Here is a 13,008-nt window from a genome sequence, read left to right as displayed (position 1 = left end):
TTCTAGGAGTAAGGTCACACAAACCTATGCCACTAGTATTTCAAGCAATGAGGGAGCTCCTACATATGCTAGTAAGCAAAAGCACAAATCCAACTAAGCTCACTAGCAATGCTCAATAACAAGGCAACCAATGCCAAATTAGAGAGCGCAAATACTTAGCTACACAAACTAAGCAAAGTGACTAACAAGGTTACACAAACCAAATTAGCCACGCAAGGAAGCTACTTCTATGCTACACAAGCAAGAAGGTAACTAGTGAGCTACATAAGCTAACTAATTACAAGAGCGACTACACAAGCATAATGTATATAAAAGTAATCACAAGCTTGTGTAAGGGGATTGCAAACAAATGGGAAGAACAAGGTTGACACGGTGATTTCCCCCCGAGGTTCACGTGCTTGCCAACACGCTACGTCCCCGTTGTGTCGACCACTCACTTGGTGGTTCGGTGGCTAATTGGCATCACCTGCCAAGCCCGCACGTCGGGCACCGCAAGAACCTACCCTGAAAGTGAGGGTAGCTCAATGACACGCTCAACTAGAGTTGCTCTTTGCGGCTCCCGCGGGGCGAGCACAATGTCCCTCACAAAGCTTTTTTTCAGAGCACTGCACAAGCTTCTTGTGGGCTTCGACGGAGACCACCAACAAGCCGTCTAGGAGGTGGCAACCTCCAAGAGTAACAAGCACCACCGGCTTGCAACTCGATCACCTAGTGCCACTTGATGCAATCTTACAATGCAACGCACTAGAATCACACTCACTCACAATTGATTCGCACTCTTGCAAGCACAAGTGAGTTAGAGGGCATCCAAGCACTCCTACACAAGCCACATAGGCGTGAGGGTGCTAAGCAAACAGCCCAAGGCTGGCCACACACTCCTTTTATAGCCCCAAGGGCTAAAATAGCCGTTACCCCTTCACTGGGCAAAGCGCGTACTGACCGGACGTGCAGGTTATAACGACCGGACGCTGGACCCCAGCGTCCGGTCACTTACAGAGAGGTTCCAAAGACGTTTTTCAATGACTGAACGCGTCTGGTCATCACTAACCGGACTCTCCCAGTGTTCGATCGCTTCTAGACATGCTAAAAACACTAACCGGATGCTGTGACCGGACTCGTAGGTGCTGACCGGATGTTGGACCCCAGCGTCTGATCATTTTTTGCGCCAGTGTCCGGTCACAGACCTTTCAGCGCTAAACGGCTATAACTCTTAGCTCCGAACTCCGATTTCAATGATCTTGGATATTTTGAAAAGCTTACTCAGAGGGATATACATCCCACATACATACTCAATCCAAATCACAATGGATCAAAGCATTATTCTAATCCAAGGACCATCCTATAGTTTGGAGTACACCGAAAAACCTTTTTCTCTTCTCTAAGTTGATTCACAACAACTCTAACTTCTCCTTTGCAAATGTGCCAACACCACCAAGTGTGCACCACCATGTGTATGTGTGTTAGCTTTTCACAAATATTTTCCAAAGGATTAGTCACTTAACTTGCCACGCCACTCGATCCTAGCGATGATGCAAAGTTAGATTACTCGAGTGGCACTAGATGACTGATATGCAAATAAGTTTGCCCCTCTTGATAGTATGGCCATCTATCCTAAACCCGCTCATTAGCTTCTCTACACACCTATGACTGGTGAAATAAAATACCCTAGGTTATACCTTTGCCTTGCGCATTTCATTCCATCTCCTCCAATGTCGATGCAACACATGCCCCAACATGATCAACAATGATATTATCCACTTTATATCATCACATGATCATATTGGTTCATCAATCTTGACTTCACTTGCTTTTCACCGTTGTCTTCATCCATCGGCGCCAACTCTTGCTCAAGCTTCACCGCCACGTGGTCCATTGCTCCAAAGCCTCCGACTTGCCCTTCACGCTTGCAACTGGTCTATTAGGCCAAGTCTTGTCTTGATCTTCTCCACCTTGATCACATGACTCAATGTCATGTCTCATGTGCAATAAGCTCCTTCATCATCACATGTGTGAGCTTTGCAACATCTCAAAACCATTTTCACCTTCATGGCATATGTTGCTCACACACATGTACTTGTGGACTAATCACCTGTGTATCTCACATAAACACAATTAGTCCACCTAGGGTTGTCACTCAATTACCAAAACCACACAAGGACCTTTCACTCGGGCTTCGGTCCTCGTCGTTGTCGTAGCGTCCGCCGCGATGAGGATGATAGCCATGACGGTCTCCTTCTCTTGGGTCACTGCAGGTGCATCTGCAGGCATCGAGAGTGCTGTGTGGGTCGTGGTTGTGGCCAAGACATTGATGTATCAGGATCGTAGCGCGCTACCTGCCGCCTTGTGGTGCTTGGTGGACTGATGCATCCCTGGTGGGGTGCATCGAGGGCATATGCTGGCTAGTGTCGAGCTCACATCGCCGAGACAACGAGCTCTCTGCCTGCTGCGCCACCGCTCGCTCAAGTAGCATGTGAATTTCACGGTGGGCCCAACGATCCTTGGGCGTTGTGGCCTCTAGAAGGCCATGGAGCAAGGCCATTGCAGCGGCGATGTTCTGGCTTGCTCGAGCGAAGTGAGGAAGGGTTTCATCATCGGCGATGATCCTTTGATTTACGTCATTGGCGACGGCGCGTGCGCGCCCACCGTTTCCACGGTGTTCGATCTCCTGATCGACCTCTACGTATTCCCACACAAGCTGTTGTCCGGCTTCATCGATCTCCTGCTTTTGGGCTCTCAGCTGCTCCACCCCTACACGAGGTAGGGCCACTGTCTCCCCTTTGGTTTTGCCACCGAGGTTGCTTTCTGGGGTAGCCTCCTCCGTGGAGACGCTTTCGACGTGTCTCTCGGGGGTACCCGCCATGAAACATTCTTGGGAGGGGTGATGGCTGCCCCTGCTAGAGTCAGAGCCAGAGTCTGACCCTGGCCCCTCCATGAGGAGGCAGTGGAGGGATTTCGTGATGCTTTCGATCATCCCCACGAACTCGTTGTTCGCAGGGGATGGGATCGTGCAGTGTGCCACAAGGTGGCTAACGGTCGCGTTGCGGAGACCGAACAGAAGCGCCATCGAGGCACTCCATGCGAAGTGTTCCGAAGAGAGGGTGAGGTAGCATGGTTCCTCCCTAGATGGCTGGGGTCCAAGGGAGATGCTAGGCTAGCGTTCAAGCCTCCCGTAGTTGAAGCCGATGGAGGGGAGAGATTGGATGGCGGCGTGGGCCAACGCCAACTCTCCTCCCACCGTGACGATGAAGTCCAGGTCACCGAAATGCACGTGTGTGCCCAGAACCCAGCTGATTGCATGGCCAGCCATCCGAGGCCTGATTTGGAACACGCAAAGGCCCCTACCTGGCACGCCAACTGTCGGTGTTTCAAACAAACACCAACTAGTAAATTTATATTTGTTGCGCATTAGGCTCGGATGGTGTACTAAAGGACACAAGGTTTATACTGGTTTAGGCAGAATGTCCCTATGTCTAGTTTGCTGCTGCTCGTGTTATTAGTACCGAAAAAGGTTCATAGTAGGGGGTACAAACGGTCGAGAGAGGGACATGTCCCAAGTCTCTGATGGAAAGGTCAAAAGGATGCCAAGAGCTCGGTTGCTGCTTGACTATGTGTTGTGTGTAGAATTGATCCATCCCCTTAGTGGGGTGTCCTGCCCTTCCTTTTAGAGACCAAGGGGGAGCAACGGTTACAGATGGGAGAAAGAGGAAAAAGCCAAAGGTAGAGAAGGTCCTTTGAGGGTGCTGAGTCTTCCTTTTCCTTTGAGCCTGCCCTACTAACATGGCAGACCATGCCAAGGATAGCATATTTCACTGATCCTGATAGGGCCGGGCTCTGGCTTTGTTTCAGCGAGTGGTCATGTCCCATCCTCCCCCGACGGACGGTGTGGTGTGTTAGGGCGCTGAGCCATGACTTTGCGGGGAGTAGACGGGGAAGTGACTATTCACTTGTTACTGTTGATGATGTGAGTTCTCTCTTGGACTGTAGTGGTTGTTGTATGCCTGTGTTAGTATCCATGCCCGAGGGCTGATGGCGGTGCCTACAACACTGTTCGAGCTCTGTTAGGTCAAAAAGGGCTTAAAGCGCTCGTCTCGTCGTATCCTGACGGTACCTTTCTGTAGGCGTGCAGGGTATGGTCCTCGGTACTATGGTTGACTCGAATGTCCTGTCATACCCTATGCTCGTCATTATGAAGGGGCAAAGCGCAGACGTCGGGTGAGGCGGAGCCAGCCCTCAGCCATCGGGCGAGACAGAGCCAGCCCTCAGCCGTTGGGCGATGTGGAGCCTGCCCTCAGTCATCGGGCAAGGCAAAGCCAGCCCTCAGCCATCGGGCGAGTCGGAGCCCGCCCTTGGCCGTCGGCGAGTCGGAGCCTGCCCTCGGACATCGGGTGAGGCGGAGCCAGCCCTCAGTCATCGGGCAAGGCAGAGCCTACCCTTGGACATCGGGCAAGGCGAAGCCAGCCCTTAGCCATTGGTGAGGTGGAGTCTAGCCCTTGGGGGTCTGGCGAGGCGGAACCAATCTTCTGTCATTCGGGCAAGAAGTGTAGTAGCGTTCTTGTCTGATCGGAAGCGTCAAGTTTGATGGTTATTAGTTCTACCTCATTGGGTACCCCGGTATTAGGTCCCTAACACAACTCTAGTTGAGCGTGTCATTGAGCTACCCTCACTTTCAGTGTAGGTTCTTACGGTGCCCGACGTGCGGGCTTGGTAGGTGATGCCAATTAGTCACCGAACCACCAAGTGAGCGGTCAACACAACGATGACATAGCTTGGTGGCAACCAAGTGAACCTTGGGAGAAAATCACCATGTCAACATTTTCTTCATATCTTCTCAGTGGTTTGCATTCTGCGCAACACAAGCTTGTATTTACATTTCATATATTGTGCTTGTGTAGTTGCTCTTGTAATTAGTTTGCTTATGTCGCTTGCTAGTTACCTTCTTGCTTGTGTAGCATAGAAATAGCTCCCCTGTGTGGCTAATTTGGTTTTAGTAACCTTATTAGTCACATTGCTTAGTTTGTGTAGCTAAGTGATTTGCGCTCTCTAATTTGGCTTGTGTAGCCTTGTTATTGAGTATTGCTAGTGAGCTTAGGAGCTTTGTGCTTTTGCATCACTAGCATGTGTAGGAGCTCCCCAGTTGCCAAAGTACTACTGCATAGGTTTGTGTGACCTTGCTCTAGAATTAATTAGGTCAGCTCTAGCTAGCCTGACACCTTTGTTGCCTAATTAGGATCTTCATAAGGTGCTTGTGAACTTAGATAGAGGGGTGTAGTCTTAGCTAAACCGATAGTCTTACTTCCGCATTTATTTTGGTTAGCCAGTGCATTTAATTTTAGAAAGGACTATTCACCCCATCTCTAGTCCGCCATCTCGACCCTACAACGTGCCGTGCTCTACGGCAATTTAAGTCCTATGCTCATTGGGGCAGGTGAAAAGCTAGGTGCGGACAGCTTTGACCCCTCGCCTGGTCTTGTCGCTCGCCTCGGGGACACATTCAAGGACGGCATGGGCGCCGATACGAACCCAATGTTGGTTGAGCAGGCCTTGCCATTCTTGCTGCCAGGGTCAGGGGTCCAGCACGATAGTACAGGCAGCGATGACCTTCTCCCTGTTGGCGACGCGTGCGGCGGTGCCCCGGGCTTCCTAGGAAAGTTTCTCTACGAGGACCCATCGTTGTTTGTGGGCTCCCTGTGTGGACGAACCTTGGACCGTGATGGGCCAAGTTTTCTGATGTAGCCCAACATGAGCGAAGACGACTTGGGCCCACTCCCTTCCTGGGATCCGATATGTGAGTCTGCTTAAGGCTGGGTCAGCCCTGGGCAGGAACGCCAACTGAGCAGGAACGCCAACTGGGCTATGAGCAGGAGCTTACAATGTCTAATGGGCCTACCTCTAATCTAGTAGCTGATGAAATTATAAGGCCTGATGGGCTTGTCTCTGATGTCCCTGATCCGGTCGTCGATGATGAGTTGGGGTCGGATCCGGTCGCCGTCGATGATGAGTTGGGGTCGGAGGAGCCTGTGTCACTGGGAAACCTGGCACCGGTGGCTACGTCCTTGGGCGCCTAGGCACCGGCGCTGTCCGTGCATGCCACGGCAACGTCGCTGCCTGAGTTCATCGACTCGTTACGCCTTCCCCTGCAGGAGCCACTCATCGACTCCACTTTGATCCGTCGCGCCTCCTGTTGAGTCAGCCCCAAAGTCCCTCACTGTAGCATGCGTATCGCATCCATGACGCACCTTCGTGACCTAAGGCCAGAGATTCAGGCCAAGAAGGTCATGCTGCTGAAGTGGAGGCCTACGGGGAGGTCATCTCCACCGCAGAGTCCCGACACCTCCTATGCCGACAGGTTTCATCAAACCTTCAAGGAGCCCTTATCCTCCTCCAAGCGCGCGGCCATGCGCAAGCTGTTCCCGGTGGGAGGCCGTCGAGCAGCTGCTTTGGCGTTCGACGTTTAACTGATGCCCGTCACTCGTTGCACGTTCTAGTTATCATGAATTACAATCAGTTCTTAGTATGGAATGCCCGTGGGCTCGCATGTCGCACTGTTGTTAGGGACATCATTGTCGAAGAACGTGTTTATGTGGTTTGCCTTCAGGAAACCAAAGTTGATGATTTCTCCGTATCCATGATCAACTCCCGTATCTTCGACAATGTGGCCTCAGGCAGCGTGGAAGGTGATGGAGGAAGGGGACGAGTGGATCGCCGTGGGCTTTACGGCACTCTCGTTGTTCATGGTGGCCGAGATGGTGCCTTAGAGGCCGTTTCTAGTTGTCACAAAATCTTTCATCATGTAGTACGCTACTTTTCCCGCGTGGTGGTTTGTACCGGCGCCATCGAAGCATCTCGCCTTTGGATGGCAGTGAACTCTTTGTGCTACTTCTTCTTAATGAAATACACGTGAAGTCGTGTTTTAGAAAGAAAAAAACTGATCGTTTTTCTTATTCTTCCCCATGTTCTTCCACCTGGATCAGCCGATTGGATGCACGTATATATTTCCACACCATTGGATCGATTTTACCAAGTGCGGAAAGATTGTGAGTGGAGATATAAAGTCGTTGAAGAGAGTTTTTTTTTCAATCTTACCAAAAAAATCAAGATCAGGAGTAGGTTTTGGGAACTCTTGGAGATGCTCTAATCAGCGTAAAAAAAGAACGAAAATAGTATTAATATATAGTAACTTATCTTCTTTCAAAACATTTATTTAGGGATAACTGCACACTTTATACCATATATGTACAAATATATACCTTTATCCCAAAACCACGGACAAATGTAGTGAAGCGGACGGAGTATAAACTCTTTCAATTTGACTGCTCAAATACTCTATCCAATGCGCTCACTGAATTCTCCTAGAATACCTTGGTGATTTGGACTCAATGAAAGACACTATGTTCTACCAAATGCTCCACACACAACGGCATCGTGAGTCTGTGGCAAGTCACAAAAGTGATGTTAGAAAATCTAGATCTACATTTTGACGTTTGATAGAATATTGGCACACTTTTTTACTCTAACATGTGGAGTCTAAATTTTTTTTGCTTAGTTGTTAATCAAACACTTGCCAATTTGATCAAACTTAACGTGGAGCGAAATATGGTTAGCAACTAAACACCATCTTCACATCACATATCAGGTTTAGATTTTCCTTGGGATCCTCGGCAACTTGCTCAAAGATCTAACGCTAACACACAACAACATCGTGGGTCTATGGCAAGTCATAAAAGTGTTTGCTAGAAAATCTAGATCCATATTTTGCCACGTCTAAGAGAAATTTGGCACAATTTTTTACTCTATAACACGTGGAGTTTAAAAGAAATTTGCTTAGTTGTTAACTTAACATTTGACACTTGGTCAAACTTGTCTAAAGTAAAGTGGGGCGAAATATGGCTAGGAACTAAACACTGTCTGCAGACTGCAGACCACATATCAGGTTCAGGTTTTCCTTGGGATCCTCGGCAACTTGCTCAAAGATCTAGACGAGTGATTTTGTGGAAATTGCCCATCAAGTCGGAGCAGACAAAGCCTTAATGAGTGCTTTTCTTAATGAGTGATTTTGAGAAAATTCTTGGTATTAACAGCACTCTCCCGAGTTCCGAATGAAGTCAACCATGCATGCCAGTATTATTCATGACAATCTGTGAGGAGAGATTATATAGCGGTTGAGACTTGAGAGCCAAAGTTGTCTGCCCACGGCCCATCTTTTTGACACTCATGTTTCTCACCGGCCCATGATGTCATCACCTGAGAGATCCGTCCAAACAATCCGGGCCAAGCCCAATAAACCAGGGTTTTTGGTCTCTGGAAAAGAAATCCCGGTCTATTCGGCGGGGCACGCTGGCGTCTGGAGCTCGGCGGCGGAGAAGGGCGGCAGGGGGGACTGGGGAGGGCAATGGAATTTTGCCCGGTGTGTGGGATGCTGCTGCAGATCGATCCGGGCACCGGAAGCCACCGCCTGCGCCTCTTCTGCCCCGTCTGCCCCTACGTCTGCCCCATCCAGAACAAGGTCCATCGCCCTGTAGTCCTCGCTGCAACCTTTTTCTGTCTAGTTGCTCTCTGTCGTTCTTTTGCCTCGAATCGATCTGAGTCTGATGCGATTCCTTTTTGCTTCGTGGTGCCGTAGATCGTGAAGAAGGCGAGGTTGGTCAAGAAGGAGGTGGAGCCCATCTTCAGCACGGCGGACGAGATGAAGTCGGCCCCTAAGACCGCAGGTGAGCTCTCCGTCCTACTGTTTGTTACGTGGTGCTACTCTACTCTGCTCAGTCTTCCGAAGTATGATGCGGTTCTTTCCCTAGGCGATTGCTTTGTTGTTTATTGATAGCTTTTCATTGTTAATAACCATTGGGCATCGTTGTCATCATCTCTGGCCTCGAAGTTTTGACTCTCGAAAGCAAACGGTTATATCAGAACCGTCAATATATATTCTAGTAGTACTGACTTTTGTTTTTCTTTGGTTCTCTAATTGGTGGGTTATGTCATTATTTGACTAAATCACCAAAATTTCAATGTAGTTAGTGTTTGGTTTGTAGAGCGGTAACGGAAACGCAAATGGAATGATGATGCAGCGTGTTTGGTGATATAATGGTAAAAAAAACTCGATCCGCGGTGGCTAGACAGCCCCCGGGTATTCTGGCCGAAGATCTTCTCACGCAGATCGAGAAAACCCCCGAACCCCCACCCCACCCATACATAGCGACACCACAGCTCCGTGAGATGAGCTGACCACAGACCTGTGCTTTGGATGTGGGGCAGACGAGGAAGGTTTTTTCCCTCTTGATCGCTGCGGCCGGAGCCACAAATAAAGAGTGAGTCCTTTGGGACTCGAACTCTGACCACCCCAGGGGAGGTACTGAGCCGGTCAGATAGGCCGTTCCCTTTGGTGACGTAATGGTTGATTTACCCTCTCCGTTTGGTTGTATTCGGTAGCGTTATCAGTACAGGGTACCATGCATTGGTTCATCTTTTTTTTTTTTTGAACTCATGCATTGCTTCATCTGATCTTGCTGAAACTGAAAAGAACTGGAATGTAAAATCAAAACTGATTAACGAGTGTAGATCCAATTTCAAGAGAGATTCCCTCTTAACTGTGTGAAAACCAATATGTAATATGAAGAAAAACACAGAAAAAAATCCCCAATCTCTACATCCTGTCAACACCCATCAAGAGCAATATCTAGAAACAAGCTTTCGTTTTTTTTAAAAAAAATAAATACATCCAAAGCAAGAGAAGACAGGGTGAGACATTGCGTCAACCAACATCTTGCATCTGCTGTGCATGGCGCCATCGTCTTCTTCATCTTGCTTCATATCCTCCTACTCATCTTCCTCAGATCCAGGGAAACTGGATAGAGGGTTTGCTCGGTGAGGAAGAAGTCAACATACTAGGCTCACTGGTATGGGGGCAGAAAATGCCAGTGGATGGACAACGTTCCTCCCACTGCTAAGCTGACGAAGTCTGAGCCACAGTGTCAAGCAGAGACGATGAGACGACAACAACAACAAAGCATTTAAGTCCCAAACAAGTAGAGACGATGAGAGATTCTTTTTTTCTTTTTTGGAAGGGGAGGGGGTGGGAGGGGGGGGGGGGGGGGGGGGGGGGGTCATCGGTGTAGATTGTGCTCAAGAAGCAATGGTTACCATCTGTAATCAAGTCCTGTTATATTTACCCGCACAAAACACTATCTCTAAGTGATTTAGTAAATATAGCAAATGATATCACCTCTTTATTAAAGCACTGTTAGAATGAAATGGTAAGGTCAAAGTCGTGTCACAACGTGCGTTACGTGCAACATGGTATTTTACACAGGAAACATATCATGTTTCTTACTAGCTTCATTCTACCCACTTTTATTGTCAAACTTAAAGCACAGATAAGAAACCTGAAACCTTACAATTTAGTGTTAAAAAACATTTACTACTTATCAAGGAGCAGGGAGTATTCGATCATATGTTTTTAGGAAAAATTCAATCAGATGTTTGACACATTTTTGTTGGAAAATTATTATTATTGACATGCTGCAAATTTTCTTGGAGGTACCTATTTACTAACATAAGATCACAATGTTGGAATGTCATGCTTGCAGTCTTAGTTGTCACTGTTGAAATTATGGAAATAGCATCAATTTTTAGGTGGTGTGGTGACTGGTGATCTAATAGAATAGGGCTTGTACCTGTCATCGCTTACAGGATGGAAGAAATAGTTCTTCTAGAAAATGATTTAGAAGGGCAGACAGATAGCATATTATGTGATGCAATATCCATAATTCACTGGTGATTGTTGCCATACAGAGGAAGCCTTCTCTTAGACACATCTAAGTAACTTCACTTTTTATCTGTGACCTGAGCTGAAGAAGTGATGTGCCAACATAACACACCAAGTACATTCACTAAACTTGATTACTAGCCACGTACCCAAGTTTGCCACAGTGGAGGCATATTGTTTGAAGTTTGAACAATTTGTGAAATCACATTGATAGCCTAACTCTAATACAATATAGCCACATGGATGGACCTTTTTCTTCTTGAAAACGGCCAAGTAACTACCTTCGTATCTGCTGTAGATTACTTTGTGGCCTGGACCTGGATGCGTATGTGCAAAACCATAGTCTGCTAAGTGCATGCACTAAACTCGCAGTTACATGCCAAAGATGCAATCATGGAGAAGCATACTTCAAGCAGATGCAGATTCGATCAGCTGATGAACCGATGACAACAATATACAGGTGTTGCAAAGAGGAATGCCAGCATGAATGGAGAGAGGATTGATCTTAAGATTCGCACTTTGCTTACACTACGCTCCCTGCGCTGCTTCAGTTTTGAGTGTTGATATGTCATGTTGCACATGTAATGCTTCTTTTAATCAGCGTGTACTTATGTACAAACTTTTGGAAGTCACTGTACTATTCTATGGCATCGCTTTTTGGCTACTAGAGACGCATGTTGCGCTTAGTAAGCCAATCTTAATGGAGAGTTTCATGTCGAAGCTTCCGAGACTGACACATCATCTAGAGTTATTTGTGATGATGAATGTTCAATGCATAGTTTCAATTTTGTTGTTTAATAGTCTACTTAAAACATTCAATAATGATCTAACCAGCCTGTTCGCTTGTTGGTTTCAGCCAGCCCAAACCAGTCAGCCAACAGTGTTTTCCTCTCATAATAAATCAGCACCAGCCAATCAAAACCAGCCCAGAAACTAACCAGCGAACAGGCCGAACATGGGCATCCGTTCGTGACTCCTGTATGGACGTGGCTCCATAGGAGCGGGTCTCATCTCTCTCAAAAACAAAAAACAAATACCCACTTTCTCGTATGCTTATCCGCTCGGCCTCAAAGCAGCGTGGCCGTTCATTCGTCTGCCCTCTTTCCCCACTGCATGCTCATCTGGTTGGTGCGTCGTGCCTTTCCCCATCGTCGGCCACACCGTGCACCCTCGCTCTCTGTGTCGCTCACTTGCGTCCTAGTCACCTACGTCGCTCGCTCCCTCGTCGTCCGTCCATCGCCGTCGGGCGCACCGCTGACCTCGCCATGGCCGCTGGGGCACACATGCCGTGGCACCTCGGGTCTTCCCCGACTGAGCTAAGGGCACCCACGAGCGTGGCCGCTGCTGGTGGTGCTCGTTTGCCGCCGCTCGCCATCGCATCCCACCCCGAACGACTAGAATCGACCGGCTCCGGCCTTCTCTCCCCTATGTTGCAAATGTATGCTTCAAGTGTTTCAGATGTTTTAGAGGTATGTTGCAACTGTTACATATGGATGATGCAAAAGTAGATCGGAATGTTGCACATGTTGCATATTTTTGCAAGTGTTTTAAGTGGTATGCTGCCAACGTTTTAAAAAATGTTTCATATATTTCAGACGTATGTTGCAGCAAGTGTTTTATCTGAATGTTGCATATGTTTCACACACATGTTGCAAGTGTTTTATCTGGATGTTGCATATGTTTCACACATATGTTGCAACAGTATTTTCGTTTCATCTATGTCCGACGTATGTTGTATCAAGTGTTCCATGTTGCAAGTGTTTCATGGGGGCACATTGAGTGATGGGCGCATGACCCGGACGCCGGAGGATGGGGTGCAATAGAGCTGGGGACCGGTGGACGGGGACGCAACGAACCGGGGCCGGCTCCCGGCCACGCGGAGAGAGAGTAGGGGTCAGAGGGGACTGGGGAGGAGCGGGGCACAGCGGTGGGCAGGGTGCGCGTGCAAGGCGGGGACGGGCTGCGCGGCCGTCCATCCGGACGCGAGGAGCGGCGGGCACAGCGTCGAGGGCGGGGTGCACGTGTGAATCGGAGCGAGGCAGACGAATGCGGGCTGCGCGGGCGTCTGGACGCTAGCCACGTCGTAAAACATTTAATGTGTGATTGGGCAAATATTGTATGAATGAAACTTTTGTCACTCAATGCTAGTGTGGAACAATTTTCAAGTTTGACGCTAGCCACGTCGTAAAACATTTAGAGGCTGTTCGGCTGGTGAAGAATTCAGCCGGATTTCACTGTTCGAGGCTGAA

At 48.4% G+C, this 13,008-nt stretch overlaps 1 protein-coding gene across 1 annotated transcript; it reads left to right on the top strand.

The window, feature by feature from the left end:
- Positions 1 to 8,325: 8,325 nt before the first annotated feature.
- Positions 8,326 to 11,495, top strand: LOC136464098 (uncharacterized). Its single transcript, XM_066463056.1, has 3 exons — positions 8,326 to 8,503; positions 8,621 to 8,708; positions 11,132 to 11,495. Exons 1-3 carry the CDS (start codon positions 8,390 to 8,392, stop codon positions 11,260 to 11,262), a joined length of 333 nt encoding a protein of 110 aa, XP_066319153.1. The 5' UTR covers positions 8,326 to 8,389; the 3' UTR covers positions 11,263 to 11,495.
- Positions 11,496 to 13,008: the final 1,513 nt, after the last annotated feature.

The sequence above is a fragment of the Miscanthus floridulus genome, chromosome 7 (assembly GCF_019320115.1).
Source record: "Miscanthus floridulus cultivar M001 chromosome 7, ASM1932011v1, whole genome shotgun sequence".
NCBI classification, from domain to species: domain Eukaryota; kingdom Viridiplantae; phylum Streptophyta; class Magnoliopsida; order Poales; family Poaceae; genus Miscanthus; species Miscanthus floridulus.
Note: the sequence above shows the minus strand (reverse complement) of the source record. Positions and strands in the feature narration are given on the sequence as shown.

Bases quoted from the DNA above. Each gene is read 5' to 3' on its own strand.
- LOC136464098 (XM_066463056.1), top strand. From the start codon at position 8,390: ATGGAATTTTGCCCGGTGTGTGGGATGCTGCTGCAGATCGATCCGGGC. The intron at 8,504-8,620 runs GTCCATCGCCCT...GTGGTGCCGTAG, and splicing joins TCTGCCCCATCCAGAACAAG to ATCGTGAAGAAGGCGAGGTT. The intron at 8,709-11,131 runs GTGAGCTCTCCG...CTAAACTCGCAG, and splicing joins GTCGGCCCCTAAGACCGCAG to TTACATGCCAAAGATGCAAT.